Source organism: Perca fluviatilis, chromosome 1, assembly GCF_010015445.1.
Source record: "Perca fluviatilis chromosome 1, GENO_Pfluv_1.0, whole genome shotgun sequence".
Lineage (NCBI taxonomy): Eukaryota > Metazoa > Chordata > Actinopteri > Perciformes > Percidae > Perca > Perca fluviatilis.
This window is the reverse complement of record NC_053112.1, coordinates 3,304,001-3,325,741: the sequence shown is the minus strand read 5'-3', so window position 1 is coordinate 3,325,741 and position 21,741 is coordinate 3,304,001. Positions and strand designations below refer to the sequence as shown.

Genomic DNA, 21,741 nt, shown 5'->3' with positions numbered 1-21,741 from the left:
CTGAAGAGATGGTTTCAGTCTGCAGCGCCATGCCTGGCTCAAAGGCACCCGGGCAGTATCTGCTGAAGGGGGGGGAGTTATTACAGCGGTGACTCTCCGACAAAACTGACTCAATCAAACTGTACTTTTATTATGTTATGATGAAGAAATGTGACTGTTTTATGGCTTTTCTGAAGAAATGTACAACACAGAAATTCTGACAAACTGTAAAATAATTCCGAAAATCTTGACTGTGTGTTAAACTAAAGTCTGTTTCATATACAGTTGGTCAGTTCTTGCAGAATGTAGGTGTGTGTGTGTGTCTGCGTGTTTCTGTGTGTGGGTGTCTGTGTGTTTCTGTGTGTGGGTGTCTGTGTGTGGATATCTGTGTGTGTTTATCTTTGGAGATGTGTTGAGTTTTAATTTGATTACAATCTGCAGAATGTTCTGCAGCTGCTGCGTGCTGATAAAACTTTAGTATCTGATAGATTTTTGGAAGTGAAACATGATGAAAGCTGCCTCTATTTCCTTCATTCAGCAGACTGTTTGTCCAGCAGTCAGGGGGAGAAAGGAACCGCTGCAGGTAACAAATGTTACGGTTCGAGTCCACGTTGGTGGTTGGTTTAACAATAGTCTCGCTTTGTCAGACCCTCCTCCAAAGCACACTGGAGGAAGGTCTGGCTAGTCCACACAACATTCCTGGATGGGAGAAAATTGTGCTCTGGTTTATTGACATTTCTTTAAACCAATCACAATCATCGTGGGGCGGTGCTAAGCTCCGGACGGAGCCACGGTGCCTCTGCTAAATAGTCTCAGGAAGGAACTTGTTTTGGTGGAACATCTTTATGTTCAAAAGTAGTTTCAGTCGTGCAACAGAAAACTCAGATTGGACAGATAGTCTAGCTAGCTGTCTGGATTTACCCTGCAGAGATCTGAGGAGCAGTTAACCATAGTCCTCACAAATCCACCGGAGGTTAGAACGCCAACACAGAGACAGAGGAAGGGGACGGACATCCGGACGAAAAGAGTGAAATCAGGCTCACTGATGTATTACTAATGTAATGTAAACTCACTGAAATAATTAACAAATATAAAACGGATCTGAACAGAACAAAACAAAACTGTAGTTACGTCAAAGTTCTTGTGTCAGAGAGACGTGTGAATGCAGCTATGCACTGATACTGTGTGGGTATTTCCTAATTTTTACAATCAGGAATAAACATCTTTATTTTATTAGCTTTACTTAACTTTAATATACTTTTATAATGTTTATCTGAAGGGTTTCATTATACTGATTCCCAAACGAATTAATGCCGAAACCAGCTGTGTACGCATTTTTTTAAAGGTGGACTTTTCATCTAATAGTAAAATGTATTAGTTGTGTACCTGTCTTAGTGGTTTGTGCTGCTGCCACTTCCTGTGTTAAATGATTGCTCAACACAAACATAGACAGTTCCTAATCATAGGTTCAGTTCAGTTTGTCAAGATGGCGTACATGCACTTGCTCCTTACGCCGTTTGAGCTTCAATGTGAGATATACCAGAAACGTCAAAGAGAACAGTGGAGAGGAGGAGGAGAATCAGCTGAAGATCTTAGAGGATGAAGAGCTTTACGCTGAACTCAAGCCACAAAGAGCCAGTAAGTCTGAAATGATGATTGTTGTAAAGGGGAAGTTCATTTCAGTTTCTGTGAGGCTTTATTTAAACTAGACATTGAGTGTTAATTCATAATTAATCAATCCACCATTATTTACCATTCACTGTGAGTATTTATCAGGTGTCTTGGTGATGTAATCTGGTGCCTCGTAAGTCATTATTCTTATCGGTCAAACTAAACTCTTCCCTTCCTGCTTCTTACAGTGCAGACGCTCTACTGCTTGCTCCTGCTTCTGCTTGCATATTTCTGCTGATAATCTTGCTTTTCCTCTGAGAGAAACTATGAGCAGCGGCTCTTGGATACTTATAAATCACTGGACTATACATTTTTTGTAGACATAGTAGGCTATTGTCATATTTGAACATTTTTCTGCGTGACCGAGGCCTACCAATAGCTCAAGCCTGTCCTAAAGTGACTGTAGCTAAAGCTAATTAGCAGCAAGATGCCACCCTTCTCCATAGAGGACTACTACAAGCTCCTGCAGAAGATTGCAGTTCTGGAAACCAAAATTTACCGGTTAGAAGTAAACCTGGAAGTGAACGGATCATGTGGAAATGACACCACTTTACCAGTGACCCAAAACAATGGACAAAAGCATGCTAACACACGGCTAACTAGCACCAGCAAGACCACAAAGAAACAAGAGGGCTGCGGAACGGATAATAAATCAACAAGTGGCAGTCCTCCCTGGAACTCTTTTGGTGCAAAGCCTAAGAGTAAATCATTTTCCTGGGAAAAGGGAGGACGACTAACGGGCAGAGCACAGCGCCCTGAGATTTGTGATATGACCGGCTGGCCTGCATTACCACCCAGGCAGAGTGCCTCTTCAACCCCTATACTTAGTAGGACACAGCCGTGGACAGCTGCAAAAGGGAAAATCAGCAACAAAATGCCTCCCCAACAACTGAGTGTGCAGGTGAAGAACAGATTTGCTCCTCTGCTGCAGGACACTGGACATAACCTGGATTACGTCTCATCGTCACACAGCAGGGGAAGGACTGAGAGCAATTCTAAAAGTAAAAGCTACAGGGAAAGCTAACGACTGGGCCCCAAACTCTGATTGTGGGTGACTCTGCTGTGAAAGATATAAAAGCAGTAAAAACACCAAAATACTCTGTTTTCCCAAAGACATGGTGTCTGATTTGGCCCAAAGAATCCAGGATATCATAGCAGCACACCCAACTGTGAAGAACATTATACTGCATATAGGGTCAAATGATGTTGTAAAGCAAGAGTCTGAAGTGCTGAATCGTGACTTTATGAATCTGCTGAACGCAGTCAACTCCCTAAACGCAAAGGTGTTTATCAGTGGTATGGAGTTATATTCCTATCTTTAATCAAGAGCGCATTCTTTCAATTTGAGAGCATTTCTCACTGATATTACGTTCAGATTTTGTAATAATTTCCCTCAAAACCTTGCTCTCACACTCAAATAGTCACTGCTCGCGCTTGGATTTGCTCTGCTTGTGCTCAAAGTTTGTGCTCGTTGGTTTTCTCTGCTTGTGCTCAAAGTTTGTGCTTTCGCTTTGGATTTGCTCTGCTTGCACTCAAACTTTCTGCTTGGACTCAGATATGTTGTTGTTTGGACAGATTTCCTGCTCTCAGCTTTGAACCTTCTCCTCGCACTCAGGCTGATTCTGCTCACTTGCAAAGTTTCTGCTCTCGGATTTCTCCTGCGCGCTTGGATTTTTTGTGTGTTATAACCCTATCAAAAGTCAACAACCAATAGAATGCCAGCTGTAGTGTTGACCAATGAAATGATCCCAACCCCGTTGAGGGTGCGTTCACTTTACTTTAGAACGTCTGTTGAGGGCGGCTGCACTGTAACCTGACTGTAACCAAGTTTATATATCCCCGCGCCGTTTATAGCTTTATTATAAGTATATGTCAACAATGTGCACAGAATGGTGCGACACTTTCACCTGCACCCGTTAGGAAACGGGAGAAAGCTTTGAGTGGGACGTATGAAGTTATGTCGACAACTACGAGGGTGAGTAACATAACTTAAGCGCCCAGCTAGCTAGCTAGCATATGGCGCTAACATATAGCCTAGCTTGATGTCCAGAAACAAATATATGTTCTTTATTGTATAGCTAGCTAGATTGAACGACATATGACGGACAGGTGTGTATATGTGATGACCCTACTTTGTATTTTTTCCTCGTTTGGTTAACCATGTTCCTGGGATTTGGCTAATTTCATGTTAGAGCCAGTAGTAAAACATAAACTGTAATATAACTGAAAGAACACAAGAAACTGGATTGTTTGTGTCAGTTTTGCATCATTGTTGTGTGTTGTTCATCAGAATTTAGTCTTCATTCCTTCATATAACATTAGTTTGAAAATAGATTCATAGCAATCTGTATAAAACGTAATGTTAAGTTCAATTTTATCACTATAATAAAAACAGATCTAGAAATGATATGGTTTCTTATTTGCTCCTTAAATAGCAGTTATTTGTTTAATTAATACAAAGCAAACTGAACTGAAAAAACAAGTATTTTGTTTTACTTTCTTTTCATCCAGGTGGGGCTGAGGGGTTTGACCCCTGTTGATCTGTGTGTCATATCACCAACCCATGATAGCTAGAATTCACCCTGCTACTCCAGATCTACCTGCTGTATGTCTGGCTACAGACTACAACCATCTGCTCCAGATCTACCTACTGTACGGCTGCAGACTACAGACTATACCATCTGTAGATCTACCTGCTGTATGGCTGGCTACAGACTACAACCATCTGCTCCAGATCTACCTGCTGTATGGCTGGCTACAGACTACAACCATCTGCTCCAGATCCACCTACTGTATGGCTGGCTACAGACTACAACCATCTGCTCCAGATCTACCTACTGTATGGCTGGCTACAGACTACAACCATCTGCTCCAGATCTACGCTACGATGACTGGCTACAGACTACAACCATCTGCAAGTTTTGTTTGTAGTGAACATCATCAACAGCTGCACTTAAAGTCTCCTGGGTTCATATGGGACTTGGTTGTTCTCCATTCTGCATCAAACACTGTATTATTTTTTTGTGTTATATTAGTACAGACAACAGTAAGTATCATTACTTAATCACAGTATATATTATTCTGGTGTACACTGTTGACTTGACTCCATGCTATTGACTATACTTTACCTTGCCACCTCAAAACTTTACCTTAATTGCTCTTGTATAGTTAATTTATCTTCTACTAGTTGTACATACCTCCTATTTAATTGAATTATTCTTAATTTGTGTTGCCATACCTGAATCATCCCTCTTGTGAACACTAGGCCTATCTTATCTTTATTCATAACCCTGCTCACAAACTCACCTGAACCTGGGTCATCTGTTTGCCAATATCAATGTTCCTGCTACAGTAAATCCTATAGGCACATTGTACTGCTTCACCGTAGTATGAACCATACACTTTTAAGGTTTTGTGTCAAATATTGTGCAATTTGTTATGAATTACTCATTGTTTTGACAAGGTAAATTAAAGCTATTTACCAAGTGTCAGCTCTGGTAAATTTAATTGTACTGTTTTTTTTTTATAAATGTTATGGAACATGAAAAAACAATTTGCCTTGATCAGGGTTTTAATTTGTTGCAAATGTGAACATGGTTTTAATAATCTGTATCTTATTGCTCTGAAAAACTACAATGATTTAAGAAATAGCAGTGATACTTATCAACATTTATTGAATTGATTGAATATATGGACAGACATTGCAGGCACCTATTCATGTCAACAGAGAAAACAATAATTTGTTCTCTCTTTTATCACTTTGATTATACGCTGATGGTGCAGAAAAGGGTTGAGAGTCCTTGTAGATCTCTGGCACTTTGAGGACAGACCGATCCAGGAACTCTCCACTGTTGTCTTTGTATAGTATGCTCCTATTAAAGACAGATTCATAGACATCAACACGTAATATATTAGGTGTACATAGCTTGCTTTAACATCATTACTATCTTACCTTACCTTCTCTGATTTGGTTTTGTGGACATCAGTAATTTTTCTCTCCCAGGCCTGGTTGTGCACCCTGTGAATTTAAGCAAGAAACATAAGTGTATGTAACATGATTTTACTATTATATTATTTTATTTTTACAATTGCATTATTATCAGACTTGCCAACCTTCTTGGTTTGTGCTACTGCTGCCTGTCGTCTGCACACAGGTGAGTGATGTGCTGACTGGCACAGGTCCATGCACATAGTGCAGCTGTGATGCAGCTCAACGGGTACTTCAGTCACACCTGGAAGAAGAGAAACAAACCAACAAAATACTTGTTCATTCTGCTCAGTTTGCTTTGTATTAATTAAAAAATTACATTTAAGTTGCAAATAAAGCATATCATCTCTAGATCTGTTTTATTAGTGGTGAAATTGTACTTAACAGACTGGGTCCGTGTACTTTTTCGTTCATTTGATTTTCATTTCATAAACAGGTATTAAAAACAAATGGTTATTTGATTTTCGTTTTAAATCCTGGGGATCAGACCTCCGGTGCTGGGTCTAATATTCTAATATTAGCTGCTGCAGCCCAGCTAGCAGCTAGTACCAGCCCTGTGAGCTTGGTCCCGCGGTTCGCGGCTCCCCGGTGCTGACTGACTCTGGTCCGTCTTGCAGAGCTGGCGTTACCCGCTCTAGCTGACCTGGGAATCTACGCTCGTGATTTATTCTTATTTTATTTACTTTGCAGTGATATGCTATGCACTGATGTCAGGCAGGCTTGCTGCTGCTTTTAGTCTGAGCCTGCGAGATAACTAAACTTCCTTTGAATATAACGTGCATATAAATGAAGCGGAATAAATAAAAGTCCCTGAAATATTATTTATATATTTCATGTTCCATTTCATAGCCATATTTATTATGTGAAAGGGGCAAAATGGACGATCAGTCGCTCAGGAGACTACAGTTTCCCTCAACAGCAGCGGGACATTCTAACTTAACGCTGAAAAGAGCACGTGGTAACTTAATGTACCTAAACAATGATCAATCAGATATCAATCAGTTATCAGTCACATAACGTCCATAATAATTGGACTTTGGGTGGTTTTTTTTGACAGTTTTCAGTGGTTATGAGGAGCAATATCAGAGAGAAATTTGGTAATCATTGATCATTGTTTAGGTACATTAAACCACGTCTATTTGTTTCTGGACATCAAGCTAGGCCATATGCTAGCTAGCTAGCTGAGTGCTTACGTTATGTTACTCACCCTCGTTGAGTTGTGGACATAACTTCATACGTCCACTTCAAAGCTTTCTCCCGTTTCCTGACGGGTGCAGGTGAAATGCGTCGACCATTCTGTGCACATTGTTGACATATACTTATAATAAATCTATAAGCGGCGGGATATATAAACTTGGTTACAGTCAGGTTACAGTGCGCAGCCCTCAACAGACGTTCTAAAGTAAAGTGAGCAGCACCCTCAACGGGGTTGGGATCATTTCATTGGTCAACACTACAGCTAGCATTCTATTGGTTGTTGACTTTTGATAGGGTTATAACACAAAAAAATCCGGCAGCGCCAGGAGAAATCCGAGAGCAGAAACTTTGCAAGTAAGCAGAATCAGCCTGAGTGCGAGGAGAAGGTTCAAAGCTGAGAGCAGGAAATCTGTCCAAACAACAACATATCTGAGTCCAAGCAGAAAGTTTGAGTGCAAGCAGAGCAAATCCAAGCGCGAGCACAAACTTTGAGCACAAGCAGAGAAAATCCAAGCGCGAGCAGGACTATTTGAGTGTGAGAGCAAGGTTTTGAGGGAAATTATTACAAAATCTGAACGTAATATCAGTGAGAAATGCTCTCAAATTGAAAGAATGCGCTCTTGATTAAAGATAGGAATATAACTCCATACAGTGGCCCTATACCGCCAGTCAGAGGAGGAGCTGAGAGATTCGGCAGACTGTTGGCACTGAACAGATGGCTTTCAAATGCATGTACCAACCATTCTCTGCAGTTCATTGACAATTTTAACATTTTCTGGGGCTGCAGACATCTTTTTAAAGCAGATGGACTATTCCTTAACAAGCCAGGAGTAATGCTGTTCACCTCGAGCCTACTTTACTTTCTAGCACCATCTGCTCCCTTGGCCAAAGGGCGACGACAAGATGAACCAAAACAAGAGGAAGAAAACACAACAACAAAGTGCGGCAGTGAGCCACCACAGCCCCCACCTGAGCAAAGATTTGACCATGGGAGACCAAAGACCGGAGATGAGAAATCTCAACCCCCCCTTCTCACCGTTACAACACTCCTCAAGCCCCTGTGACAAACCCGACAGCTATGAGGACCTCTTTAAGGATATGCGGCTCCCCCTCTTTCCCCATCCCCTGTTGGAGTTCACTGACCAGATGAAGCAGCTAGTAAATGCTGGAACCAAGTATGCCCCCTTCCTTCTCGTATCAAAAACGCACAGGCACCTCTGCCCCTCAAGGACGGCAGCTAACTCCTTTCCCCCCAAACTGATAAGGATGCTTGTGCGCAAAATGCAGTAAGCATTAACTGATATGGGCTGGGTCCAAGCTGCATGCATAGTAGCACTCATGACTCTTTCCAAGACAAGCCTGGGCCCTACGTAATAGGTTCTTCCACAATTTATGTTGTGATAGGTAATAGAAAAAGAATGGCGAATAAGCACGTAACTGCAAACTTTGCAAATTTAGCATCCATTCCCTCGTCAGCCACAGTCTGTCCCCAAAAATGAAAACGCACTAACACTAGCCCTACTAAAACGTTAAGATCTTTGGCAGGAAAATCATTTTTAATCAATGACTTCATTATCAAGAACAATCTTGATTTTTGTTTTTAACTGAAACCTGGTTGGACCATAATAACAGTGCTGCTGTTCTCATTGAGTCAGCCCCTAACTTTAGTTTTATGAGTGAGAATAGAGTGAATAAGAAGGGAGTTGGAGTCGCCATTTTGTTTAATGACTCATTCCAATGTACGCAAATATCTTACGGAAATTTTGCTTCTTTTGAATATGTGGCTCTTCAGCTAAGTCCTCCCCCCTCAAGCTCTACTTCTAAATATCTACAGGCCACCTAAATACTGTGCATCCTTCTTTGACGAGATTTTAATGAACTGCTGTCTATAATCTGTATTAACTTTGACCGTGTAATTATTGCTGGTGATTTTAACATTCATGTTGACAACCCCCAGGACCGAGGGACCAAAGAACTGTGTTGTGTTTTTGAGAGCTATGGACTGACTCAGCATGTGACACAGCCCACGCACAATAAGGGCACACTCTGGACTTGTTATTATCTCCTCCAAGGGTCTGAACATTCCCAAGGTTGTGGTGACTGATGTTGCTCTCTCTGATCATTCCTGTGTTTTCTTTAACAGCACTATCTCTGTGCCCAAAAGTGTTCAAACAAAGTTAATCAGAAAACGGTATATCACTGAAAACACCAGTGAATCATTCATTCAGCTTTTCTCCGCTACACCAACCCTCACTGGGGCCTCAGTCACTGAGCTGGTAGATAATTTCAACTGTAAAATTACGAATGTTATTGATGCTATTGCTCCCACTAAGGTCAAAACTGTCTCTGGTAAGAAAAGATCTCCATGGAGAAATTTTATAGGTGTGAGAACAGAAAAAAGAGAGTGTCGAAAAGCTGAACGCAGTTGGCGAAAATCTAATCTCCAGGTCCATTATAACACTTATAAAGAGAGACTTCGCATTTATAATCTGGAACTAAGAAATGCAAGACGGTCCTTTTTCTCTGACATTATCGCCAGAAACAATAATAATTCACGTGCTTTGTTTGCTACTGTTGATAGATTAACAAACCCTCCAGTACCGGTAGCATCTGAACTGTTGTCTACCAAGGCTTGCAACGACTTTGCCTCCTTCTTCACAGACAAAATTCAGAAAATTAGACAAACAGTCAGTGCCTCCATATCAAGTACAGGATATGTGTTGTCACAGTATGCACGCAAAACAAATTCCAACATGACACAATTTCATACGATCAACCTTAAAAACCTGGAGGACATTATACAACATCTGAAAACCTCCTCCTGTTGCCTTGATATTCTACCAACGGGTGTTTTCAAAAATGTTTCGAAGTGTTTGGCTTCTGATCTTCTACAGATTGTAAACACATCTCTGCTCTCAGGTATCTTTCCACAGGCCCTGAAAACTGCAGTCATCAAGCCACTCCTAAAAAGAACAATATAGACACGGACACTAATGAGCAACTATAGGCCAATATCAAACCTTCCATTTTTAAGTAAAATCATAGAAAAAGTGGTTTTTCAACAACTCAATCTTTTCTTATTGCTAAACAACAGTTTTGATGCCTTCCAGTCAGGTTTTCGACCACACCACAGCACTGAGACGGCTCTTGTTAAAGTCTTTAATGACATCCACTTAAACACAGATAGTGGCAAAATTTCAGTCTTAGTATTACTTGATCTTAGTGCTGCATTTGATACAGTAGACCATGACATATTGCTTGACCGATTGGAAAACTGGGTTGGTCTTTCTGGCTCAGTACTAAAGTGGTTTGAATCCTATTTAAAGAATAGGGACTACTTTGTGTCTATAGGTAATTATACATCTGAGCATACAAACATGACGTGCGGAGTTCCCCAAGGCTCAGTTCTGGGGCCTCTTCTGTTCAACATCTACATGCTTCCACTGGCTCAGATTATGGAAAACAACAAAATAACTTACCATAGTTATGCAGATGACACACAAATTTACATAACCTTATCGCCAGGGAACTAATAGCCCAATACAACAATTAAATATGTGCATTGAACAAATTAATGATTGGATGTGCCAGAACTTTCTTAAATTAAATGAAGAAAAAGCGAGGTGGTTGTTTTTGGAGCAAAGAGGAACGATTGAAAGTCAGCCTCAGCTTCAAACGACAATGTTAAAAACAACAGACAAAGCCAGAAATCTTGGTGTAGTCATGGACTCAGACCTAAATTTTAACAGCCACATTAACATAATAAAAAAATCAGCATATTATCACCTTAAAAATATATCAAGGGTTAGAGGACTTATGTCTCAGCAAGATCTGGAAAAACTTGTCCATGCTTTTATCTTCAGTAGACTTGACTACTGTAACGGTGTCTTTACAGGTCTCCCTAAAAAATCAATCAGACAGCTGCAGCTGATTCAGAACGCTGCTGCTCGAGTCCTCACTAAAACCAGGAAAGTGGATCACATCACTCCAGTACTGAAGTCTTTACACTGGCTTCCAGTGCCTCAAAGAATTGATTTCAAAATACTTTTACTGGTTTATAAATCACTAAACGGTTTAGTGCCAAAATACATTTCTGATCTGCTACTACACTATGACCCACCCAGACCTCTCAGGTCGTCTGGGACAGGTCTACTTGTTGTCCCCAGAGTGAGAACTAAACAGGGGGAAGCAGCGTTCAGTTTTTATGCTCCACATATCTGGAACAAACTCCCAGAAACCTGCAGGTCCGCTGCAAATCTCAGTTCTTTTAAATCTAAGCTAAAGACCTATCTTTTTGATGTTGCTTTTCTTTAAATAATCTATTTTATTAACTTTAATTTCTTATACTGCACTGTAACTTTTATTCTTATACTGCACTATCAATTTTATTCTTGTTTTAATTTGTTTATTAATGTTTTAAAATTGTTTTAAATTGCTTTCTAACTGCTCTTTAATGTTTTATGTAAAGCACTTTGAATTGCCCTGTTGCTGAAATGTGCTATACAAATAAAGCTGCCTTGCCTTGCCTTGCCTAAACAAATAATAAAACATGTTCTGGATGTATTTTGTCTCTGTAGGACCACGCAATCCTGCAGCCTGCAACAGAAGGTGCTTCAGAGCTACTGCAGTGACTCTGGGAGGGTTTTATCTTCTGGTATTGGCTGGACTCTTCGTTCGCTGTGAGTAATTATGTTTTTAATACAAACTGTCATATCTTAAAGGAGAAATATCATGAAATACATTTTCAGTGCTCGTGCAAATATGTTTTGGTATTTGGAGTGACTACCAATCCCAACTGTGAAATAAGACAACCCAGTCAGATTGTTGTAAGCTGCCTAGATCATAAAACATGCGATTCAACAAGCTATTCACATTTGACTCCCTTTCCTCTTTCTCATGCAGACTCATTAGAAAATACCGCCCCCATCTAAGTATCTCCACCCACAGCTTCACCACTAACTATTCCTTTTCATAAGCCAATCAGAGCAGACTGTTTTTTTTTTTGGGAGGGCTGTTAAAGTGACGTGTGCTAAAACGGAGCTTGTTTTGGTTCTTTTTCACACTTGATACTGTCATGGTCATAGGCGTCGATTTCGGTGGGGACGGTGGGTACGCGTACCTATCAGATTTCGTCATGAGTCATTTTGTACTCCAGAAGTGGGTTTTTTTTGTAATTCAGCGCAGCTCCTCTCTCTGAGTCTGATGGCACGTCATGTCACATTGTCAACATGGTACATGGAGCAAAACATAGTGGGTCATATGTTTAATTCTTTTTGAAAACTAAAGGCTTTCTTCTTCATAAAACGTGTCGGACATCATCACATTTTTGTATACATTTTTATTCATTTACATCAGTAAGCTACAGGACAGTGTCTTTCAAAACATGACCCTGTGCGAAAGAGGGATACAAAATAAATATGTCATTGTACCCGCCCCACTTCTGAAAATGCACTTCCGAATGCATCTCTGTCCCCGCAGCACATTTCAAACCAAACTGACGCCCATGGTCATGGTTGTGGTTTAAAGTTGTAGTTTTTCCTGTTTTATTTTTTCAATTCATTCATAGTCAAAGTGATATTTCATTGTGCGCAGGAAGTTAATTATTTCCGTCTTTAGTTTAAAGCAGAATGATTTAGTGTTGTTGGTCTGTTTCTTATTTTGTTGTATTTTTCACCAGATATTTTTGAGTCTTTTTGCTCTTTTATAGTTTTAAATTGTATACAATTTTTTTATTACCTTTCTCTATGTAACTGTACTTATTTCTGTTGCGTGCTGCTGCAACACCATGGAGTGAATCAATCATAAAGGCTTAAACCTTAGCTTATATTTCAGTCACTTTGCTGCAGACCAGATACGAATGCTGCAGACCAGATTTGACCAACTAAGCAGCTACAACCGCCAGATCCAGAGCAACGTTTCTGGTAAGAAAGGTTTTAAATCACCATAAGACACAGGATCAAACTTCACACTGTCTATAAAAAATCTCAAATTCAATTTATTCAAACTGTCTAACTTTTATCTATTGCTGTTTATCTCAAGACAAATCCATCGAAATCAGTCAGTTACAGAGCAGCTATGAAACACTGAGTGTAAATCTCAGTCAGTTACAGGATGAAGTAAAGACGCTGAAGACCAGAATTAAAGGTGAGAAAGTTTAAGATCAGTAAACACCTGTATTATACACATTTACATCATAGAACTTGATTGTGTAGTTATCGTTGATTAAACAGTTTCATACTTTTAAACTGTTTTGCTGATGATGTGAAAATTTCTGTGAGACAGTCAGTTGCTAATGAGATGTAAAACCTGAGTGAAAAGTATTTACAGAGTAAACATCCTGACAGGGAAACATGAAAGATCTTTAAATAGTGAAACTACATTTGTTTGACTTTAAGAGAAGCTCTGTCCGGACAGATGGAAGAGATTTGGATGCAGTTTTTACTTTAAATCTGAAAAGAGGAAGTATTGGTATGGAAGCAGAGATGACTGTGAGCAGAGTGGAGCACATCTGGTCGTCATAAACAACGAAGAGGAACAGGTTAGGGTGTTTGTTTATGAGTGATCTTAGAATGGAAATATTTAAATAAAAATATAATATATCATATTTTTAAATATTTAAAAAAAAACTTGAAATGCTAACTGCCTTCTGAGCACTAGCGGTGCAGTTCCTCATGCATTCTCTGTTTCTTTGCTGATTATAAATGTCTTTCTTCACTTCCCTCTGTTAATAATGTTTTCTGTCATGCTGTTGAGTCCAGTCCTCAGTGTGTGGTGGACTGAGGGATCCCTGTTGTGTTTGTTGAGGCTGATTGTCAAAGTGACAAAAACTAAAACTAAAACCACAGTCTGTTTGTCAAGATTTTCCATGTTGTTTGTTGTTGTTCTAAATAGTTCGAAACTATGGTTGGTTATTTGTGTATGATTAGCAGTGTTTCCTTTAGGATTTATTTTAGCAGTGGGGGCAGGTCCCGCCGCCAAATGTTTTACGTGTGAAACAGAACTGACACTTCGCTGCAACACAAACAAATATATTTATTCACCTCTATTCACACACAATGAGGCATATTTACAGTTGTGATTGATATGTATTTTTGAGGAATTATAGGGCACTTAACATCTATAACAGGTCTACACTTAGAACGGATTTCTAACGGGACATTTTTGGTGGAGCTGTTGGTTTAATAGTGGACTCGGAAGAAAGTGAATGTTTTGACACTAAACTACATCAACACAACAGTATGTGGAGTTAAACTGGATGGGCCAAGAACCTCTGAATAGTTCTACTTGTTGTTAAATTGCAATGTGAGTGGCAGGATAATTTAAAAGGCAACCGCGACTACATTTTTTGTACAGCCCTATTTCTGATACCATGGTGGCAGAAATTTTGCCATGGTGGGCCGCCACTAATAAATCAATATAGAGGAAACACTGATTAGTGTGTCTGATTGATGCATCATGGGGGGATTTTTTCTTGCAATACATTTTCTCTTTCCTTTAGATGCAGTCACACGATGACTTTACTACATCACAAATGTTGAACTGTGAACAGAGAAATGATTTATGTCTCTTGTCAACTTCTAGAAGTTTGTCACTGAGCTGAGTAAGGATGGAGAGTACTGGATTGGTCTACGGTATGGACGGAGACAAGGAGAATACAAATGGCAATGGGTCGACGGATCACCGCTGACAGAAACGTGAGACATTTTAAAGGTTTTTGTTTTCATCACTAGTCCATCAAATTCACTGTTTGTCACTAAAATAAGTGTTTTAAATAGAAGGATGCTGAGTTAAAGCTGCTTTTTACAATTAGTGTTTGAGAGAGAGAGAAAGAGATTTTTGATTTTTATAAATCTTTATTTTAAAAACTAGAAACACCAAAAAAAATTTCCCATCACAATAAATAGGGCCACAGAAAATATGCACCTAAAAAACAGGTAATTTACACGACAAGCAATCACATCCCTACCTAAATATTCTGACAAATATTAAATCATCTCCTACTTCAGAACATAATGCATATTTATAGCACCACTGTTTGAGAAGCTCATCAATGTTATTCATTTATTTATGAAACCTAAAATCAAGCCAGACTCTATCTTTCACTAAAGAGATGAAAACAGGAAGTGCTTCCTGTCCTGCCCTGTCCTCCACTTTATTCTTCCTGCTACTGTAGATGGACAATTTAACCTCTCCTACAATCAGAATAAGTAATTGCCATTTACAGGCATCTGCTTTTTTATAGCCGGCTCCAAAACTTAAAGCAACCTTAGACCACTTCTCACCAAAGCGTATAAAAAACTTCTCGAGCACATCAAACAGCTTCCAAAGTCTCTGGCATTCGTAAAAACTGTGAAAAACTGTCTGTACTTTGCCACAGAATGGACAACCACTTAAAACTGTTGGCTTGATCACAGAAATCAAAGCATTTATAGCAATGGCTCCATGTAAAATCCTCCACTGTAAATCTCCAGTCCTTTTCTTCAGAAGAGATTTATAAAAAAAAAACTCCAGTCTCTGTCTCCACACTGTGTCCACACCCAGTCTCTGTCTCCACACTTTGTTTACTTTTTGTTAAATCCAGTTTATCTCTGTTAAGAAATTTTACACACTATTTGTACACAACCTTTCCTTTGACAGTATACAAGTCCACATACTTAGAGTCCATCACATTTAAAAAAGTCCCCAGTAAATTACACCAAGATTTCTGGCTTTGTCTGTTGTTTTTAACATTGTTGTTTGAAGATGAGCGCAGACTTTTAATCGTTCATCTTTTGCTCCAAAAATAATCACCTCAGTTTTTTCTTCATTTAGTTTAAGAAAATTCTGGCACATCCAGTCGTTAGTTTGTTCAATGCACTTGGCCTGTTCTTGTATTGGACTGTAGTCCCCAGGGTACAGTCTGGGGACTACAGTCCAATAGAGTTTTCCAGAGATAAAGGTGCTCAACCCGTTCAAAAGCCTTTTCCTGGTCCAATGAAATAAGACCAGTTTCAATACCCAAAGAACTATAGATGTCCAAAATATCTCTAATTAAGGACACATTGTCCAAGATGGACCTACACCGTATGTCTGGTCTTCATGGATTACCATCTCCAGCACCTCTCTCAGTCTGTTGGCCAATGCTTTGGACAGGATTTTATAGTGTGTACGTAGAAAAGACACAGGACGCCAGTTTTTGATCTCTTGTAGATCCCCTTTCTTCGGTAAGAGAGTTATAACTGCTCTCCTGCAACTTAGCGGTAGCTACATGTCTTTAAAACTCTCATTAAAAAACATTAAAAGATCTTCACCCAAGTCCCTCCAGGACTCCTTGTAAAACTCCATTGGGATCCCATCAATGCCCGGGGCCTTCCCCCCCTCCATACTCTGCAGGGCTGAGAACAGTTCCTGCAATGCCAGTGGTTCTTCAAGCACTTAAAGTGTTCTGGGACTTTGGGCAACCCTTCACAGAAGGATTCAAACAGTTCTTCTTCTTTGTACTCACTGCTGTAAAGCTCTGAGTAGAAACCCACTGCATGCCTCCATACCTCCAAGCAGGTCTAAAACTTGGATCAAGACCAAGGTGACTCCTCCTTGAAGTGTCAGTCCGTCTATTCAGCTTGGTCCTATTCAGTGTTTTCACCATCAGACCGTAAAAAGCTTTTCCTGAGGCATTCTCCAGAGAGACAGCCCACATTTAATTTTTAATGAATGGAGCATTTGAGATCGTTACCCTTATGGCCGGAATAACCAGCGGGAGAACGGGAGGTAAAGTGTCTTGGATCACTACACCGTTCTCCACCACCTCGCTTACTTTAGTGGTACTGTCCAGGAAGATAACGATTGCTCCGTTCATACGGGAAGCAGACTTAATGCTGCTGAACCCAACCACCTCTCCCACCGCTAAACCTGCCTCCTCCACAGAACATTGTACAACTGGGCTGAGTTTAATCACATGACGGCGAATCAGCTTCTCAAACTCAGCCGCAGCGGCTAGCGCCACCAGCATTGTGCCAAACAAAGACACACCGCCAGTTACACCACCACCAAACCACCAAAACTCGAAACACACCACTAACTAATGAAAAGAAATATACACGTACACATACACAAAAAAAGAGAAAAAAGAGTAAGATAAACTCACACACGCTGAAAGAAATCAGCACAAACCACGCTCTCCACACTCAATCTGCCATTCACTCAATTCAATTCAATTTTATTTATAGTATCAAATCATAACAGTGTTATCTCAAGATACTTTACAGATAGAGTAGGTCTAGACCACACTAAATTCCAAAACCCCAACAATTACAGTAATTCCCTCAAGAGCAAGCATTAGCAGTGGCTATTGCGACAGTGGCGAGGAGAAACTCCCTTTTAGGAAGAAACCTCGGCAGACCCAGACTCTTGGTAGGCAGTGTCTGATGGGCTGGTTGGGGGTGTGATGAACAGTGGCAATAATAGTCACATTAAAGATAATGGAACAGTGACTTTGAAGGTCATCGTGGAAGTTCATGTCATAGCAGGGCACATCATGTCATACTGAGTAGTGCAGTCTCCTATACCGGATCCTGACTACTCTGTGCATATGAACATCATAGCAGGGCGTTGCGGGATGTAACGTGGCGCTGCAGAGCATGGGTGGATGCGGTGGAAGCAGCAGGATGCGGCCGGGAATTGCAGGGAATCGCAGAGTTTTGCTCTGCGAAGAAGAAACATAAGGACTCTTATGTAAGGAGCTAGGTTAGTAACAAGCAGTTCTGGGACAGGATGCATACAAAAGCAAACAAGTGGAAACAGAGATGAGAGAGCAGCTCAGTGTGTCACAGGAAGGAAGGAACTTCCCCGGCAGTCTAGAATTATAATAGCATAACTAAGAGAGGCAGGTTAGAGAGAGGTGCCTGGTCGGGATAGAACTCTCCCCAACTGGATCGGGCTGTACTGGCCTGCCTCCCTCTACTCTCGCTATATTATTGATTATATAATAAATAAAACTGATGACTACGAAGAGGAGCAGATGGCCCTCGAACCCAAAGTGGGAGCTGGTTCCACAGGAGCGGAGCCTGAAATCTGAAGGGTCTGGCCCCCAGTCTACTTTTAGAGACTCTAGGAACCACAAGTAGCTCTGCATTCTGGGAGCACAGTGCTCTACTAGGACAATAAGGTACTAAGAGCTCTTCTAGGTATGATGGTGCTTGACCATTTAGAGCTTTGTAGGTCAGGAGGAGGATTTTAAATTCGATCCTAGATTTCACAGGAAGCCAGTGCAGAGAAGCCAACACAGGAGAAATATGATCTCTTCTCTTAGTTCTCGTCAGAACACGTGCTGCAGCATTCTGGATCAGCTGGAGAGTCTTAATGGACTTATTTGAGCAACCTGATAGTAAGGAATTGCAGTAATCTAGCCTGGAAGTAACAAATGCATGGACTAGCTTTTCAGCATTTTGAGACAGGATATTCCTAATTTTGGCAATGTTACGAAGATGGAAAAAGGCTGTTCTTGAGGTTTGTTTTAAGTGGGCGTTAAAGGATATATCCTGATCAAAAATAACTCCTAAATTTCTGACAGTAGTGCTGGAGGCCAGGGCAATACCATCCAGAGTAGCTATATCTTTAGATAATGAAGTTCGGAGGTGCGTTGGTCCCATCACAATAACTTCAGTTTTGTTTGAGTTTAACATCAGGAAATTGTGGGTCATCCAGGATTTTATATCTTTAATACACGCTTGAAGTTTAGCTAACTGACCACTTTCATCTGGCTTAATTGGGTGTCGTCTGCGTAACAGTGATAGTTAATTGAGTGTTTCCTAATAATATTACCTAGAGGAAGCATATATAAGGAGAGAGAGAGAGACAGAGAAAGCGAGAGAGAGAGAGAGAGAGAGAGAGAGAGAGAAAGAGACAGGGATACACTTCTAGTGAGTTATAAGTGATGATTGAGAGGGTTACTTTTGTATGAGTCTATCAATAGTTTTTAGTGAAATGCTGACTGGTAGACCTTTTAGATAAACCTGAGCATCAGTCCCATGGATGACGTCTGAAGATGAAGCTGGAGAGACGGGGACCAGAGTCAGCTTTGAAACCACCAACAGAGGAGCTCCCTGTAAACATTATAAATGTATAGTGAAGTCTTAAACCATAAAGATTTAATATCTGTTAAACTTTCACAGGCCTGAACAGCTGCTGTAGTTTAATGTGTGTGACTGAATCAAAATGTGAAGTCTATAGGACCGGCTGCTGGGCTTTTAAAAACAGACTCTAGCAGCAGAAACCAAAGAAAGGGCGCCATCTTGGTTAGATATCAGAAAACCTGTGATAGCTTGTTTTTTGGGGATGATTCCTGTCAGTAAAAACCTTCAATGACTGAAAACAGAGATGTGGGAGTAAAGGACAAAAGTTCATTCTGTCAGTGGCAGCTGTTACGATTACATCGATTTACAAAGCTCAATCTTAAATTAGTTATTGAAATAATTGTATTAATAACAGATAATATAAATATGTTACGTTAAATTCAACAGTTTACTTTAAATGAATACCAATCAGGAGTTTCAGCTGTTTAATAAAAGGACGTTTTATTTCTCTGACAGGTTCTGGGCATCAGGACTGCCTCATGATTACGGTAACTTTACCGCTGTAACATGTTGCGATCAACAAGGAAAATGGAGACAAAGAAGAAATGATGGAAGTTATCATGGCCCTAAGAAGTGGATCTGTGAGAAAGAGATTCACTGAACTCTGTGATGACAGAGGGGGGTGTAGTGTTGGGATCAGCTTTGTCAAATCAGACTTTAACATTTTGCTCAGTAGTTTATTCTGTGTTGTTCTAAATAACCTGGATTACATAGATATCGTCCCTCTGCCCTTCATAGTGCACAATCTGGTTAGAAGTCCTGAGCCCTTACTCTGTAGTCCTACAGGATTATAATAGCATTTCCATATAGCCACTTAAAAATGTGCAATGATACGTAACAACATTGTTTTGGGACAAAACTTTCACTTTAGCTTTTTGTTTATCGCAAATACATATTGTGTAATGTTACCGCAAACTCAACAAACACTTTGGATCATGCACAGAGACTACTGTGGTATACCCACTACAATAAACTAGACTACACCACTGCCCCCAACTCATCCCTACAACCTATCAAATCAAATCATTATTCATGTCTTACGCTGCAGCTGGTATTCTTGTATTTGTATCTTATTCCAATGTAGGCTGTTGTTATTTTTTTTATTTCTTTCATGAAAGTTTTTAACTGCTCTTTAATGTTTTATGATTTAAGCGTTTTGAATTGCCTTGTTGCTGAGTTGTGCTATAGAAATAAAAAAATATTATATTGCAGCGGACGCTGTCTGCGTGGCATTTTGAAAAGTGTAACCACACTTGGGACGGCTTTATTTGCATTAATGTGACTCGCTGCGACTTGAACAAGCTACAGAGGCGACGTAGCTCTGTGTGTGTGTGTGTCAGAGCTGATCCCAGCTATCTGTGAAACATGCAGAGAGGAACAAGGAGATCACACTTACGTATGAGCTCTCAGGTACCAAGATTTACGCACGGGTATTATATGTGAATTGGTCCCCGGTATTACCGGCCTAATGCGGTTGGTACCCTAAAAAGTACAGAGTTTTGGTACCCAACCCACCCTAAACCCAACCAGGGTTGAAGGTGTTTCAGAGGTACTGCAGTGACTCTGGGAGGGTTTTATCTCCTGCTATTGGCTGGACAAACCCTGTGAGGAATTACAAATTGTGAAATCTTGAGTCCCTCTTTGTTTTTGTAATGTCTTGTGTAAGGCCTAGATAATATAATAAAATGTACATTTATTATATTACAACTTTTTTCTGAGCTCTGAAAATGTAATACAGCATTTGTCTTTTTTCCAAAGTGTATTTTAATCATTAATCTTCTTTGTGTGTATTTCTGAGGCAGTCTTGAACACTATTTTATTTTGAAGCTCAGCATCTAATCTGCACCAGAAGTGATAGTATTTACTGTGGCTAACTTCACACTTTGAACCAGATGGCGTCTAGCAGAAAGGTGTGTTAGCAGCAGCGTTGGGCAAGTTACTTAGAAAATGTAATACATTATGGATTACTAGTTACTGTCATCTGAGAGTTATTAGTTATGTTACAATATTACGGTCTCTGAATTTTAATGTCTTACACTACTTTTGCATTACTTTTGAGTTACTTTTTCCAAAATATCCAGAGAAGTATGACATGGCATTCTAAAAAGTTAAAATTGAGTTTACTGCAGCTCATTATATATCCAGTCGAGGACAATATGTATAGCATAATGAGTGTGTAGGCCCCTAAGGCTACTAAGAACTTAATACAATAGACACAGTAAAGGCTCATGGCACAATACAAAAAGTAACAATCACTGTCAGAATTACAAAAGCAGGCAAAGAATCAAAATCTGGTAGATTAGAAGCCACAATTATGTAACCTATAGTCTAATGATGACAAGATGCAAAATCTCTTATTCTTTTCCTTTTTTATTCTTTTATCCTCTTTTAATTCAAGTTCACAGCACAAAGCTGGCACGCATTGGAGGACATAGCTTATGCTTTATAAAGAATCAAAAAGTGCTCTTAGAGAATTAGACCTCCTGGAAATATGACTCTGTCATTTTAGTCCAACTTCACAAAAATGAACATGAAGGCTAAACAAAGCCTAGAATTGATTTAAAAAAAATAAAACACAGGCAAAACAGAGGAACCCTGCTATTTGCCAAACATTGGCTAAAACATAGGCTACCAAATAAAGGCTGATAAAATGTAAATCACTTCTAGCTATACATGTTTATAATATTTGTATACATATTGTATATATACTGGACATTAAATAGCATCGGCATGGCTGATCTGATCTTGTCATTTCTGGTGTTGACGTGGGATTTTGCTCACGAGCTTTCTAAAAGC

The 21,741-nt window shown here is 39.9% G+C and overlaps 1 protein-coding gene and 1 long non-coding RNA gene across 2 annotated transcripts; both read left to right on the top strand.

The window, feature by feature from the left end:
* The first annotated feature begins 1,519 nt into the window (after positions 1 to 1,519).
* Positions 1,520 to 12,692, top strand: LOC120551207. Its single transcript, XR_005637845.1, has 3 exons — positions 1,520 to 1,617; positions 11,413 to 11,514; positions 12,668 to 12,692. It is a non-coding gene; the product is annotated as an uncharacterized LOC120551207 (long non-coding RNA).
* LOC120551010 (CD209 antigen-like protein E) lies at positions 12,693 to 20,273 on the top strand. The gene is made up of 5 exons (XM_039788137.1): positions 12,693 to 12,756; positions 12,875 to 12,979; positions 13,231 to 13,373; positions 14,417 to 14,529; positions 19,402 to 20,273. The coding sequence occupies exons 1-5, from the start codon at positions 12,693 to 12,695 to the stop codon at positions 19,544 to 19,546; spliced, it is 570 nt and encodes a 189-aa protein (XP_039644071.1). The 3' UTR covers positions 19,547 to 20,273.
* The last annotated feature ends 1,468 nt before the right edge of the window (positions 20,274 to 21,741 follow it).

Bases quoted from the DNA above. Each gene is read 5' to 3' on its own strand.
- LOC120551010 (XM_039788137.1), top strand. From the start codon at position 12,693: ATGCTGCAGACCAGATTTGACCAACTAAGCAGCTACAACCGCCAGATC. The intron at 12,980-13,230 runs GTGAGAAAGTTT...TTTGACTTTAAG, and splicing joins GCTGAAGACCAGAATTAAAG to AGAAGCTCTGTCCGGACAGA. The intron at 13,374-14,416 runs GTTAGGGTGTTT...GTCAACTTCTAG, and splicing joins TAAACAACGAAGAGGAACAG to AAGTTTGTCACTGAGCTGAG.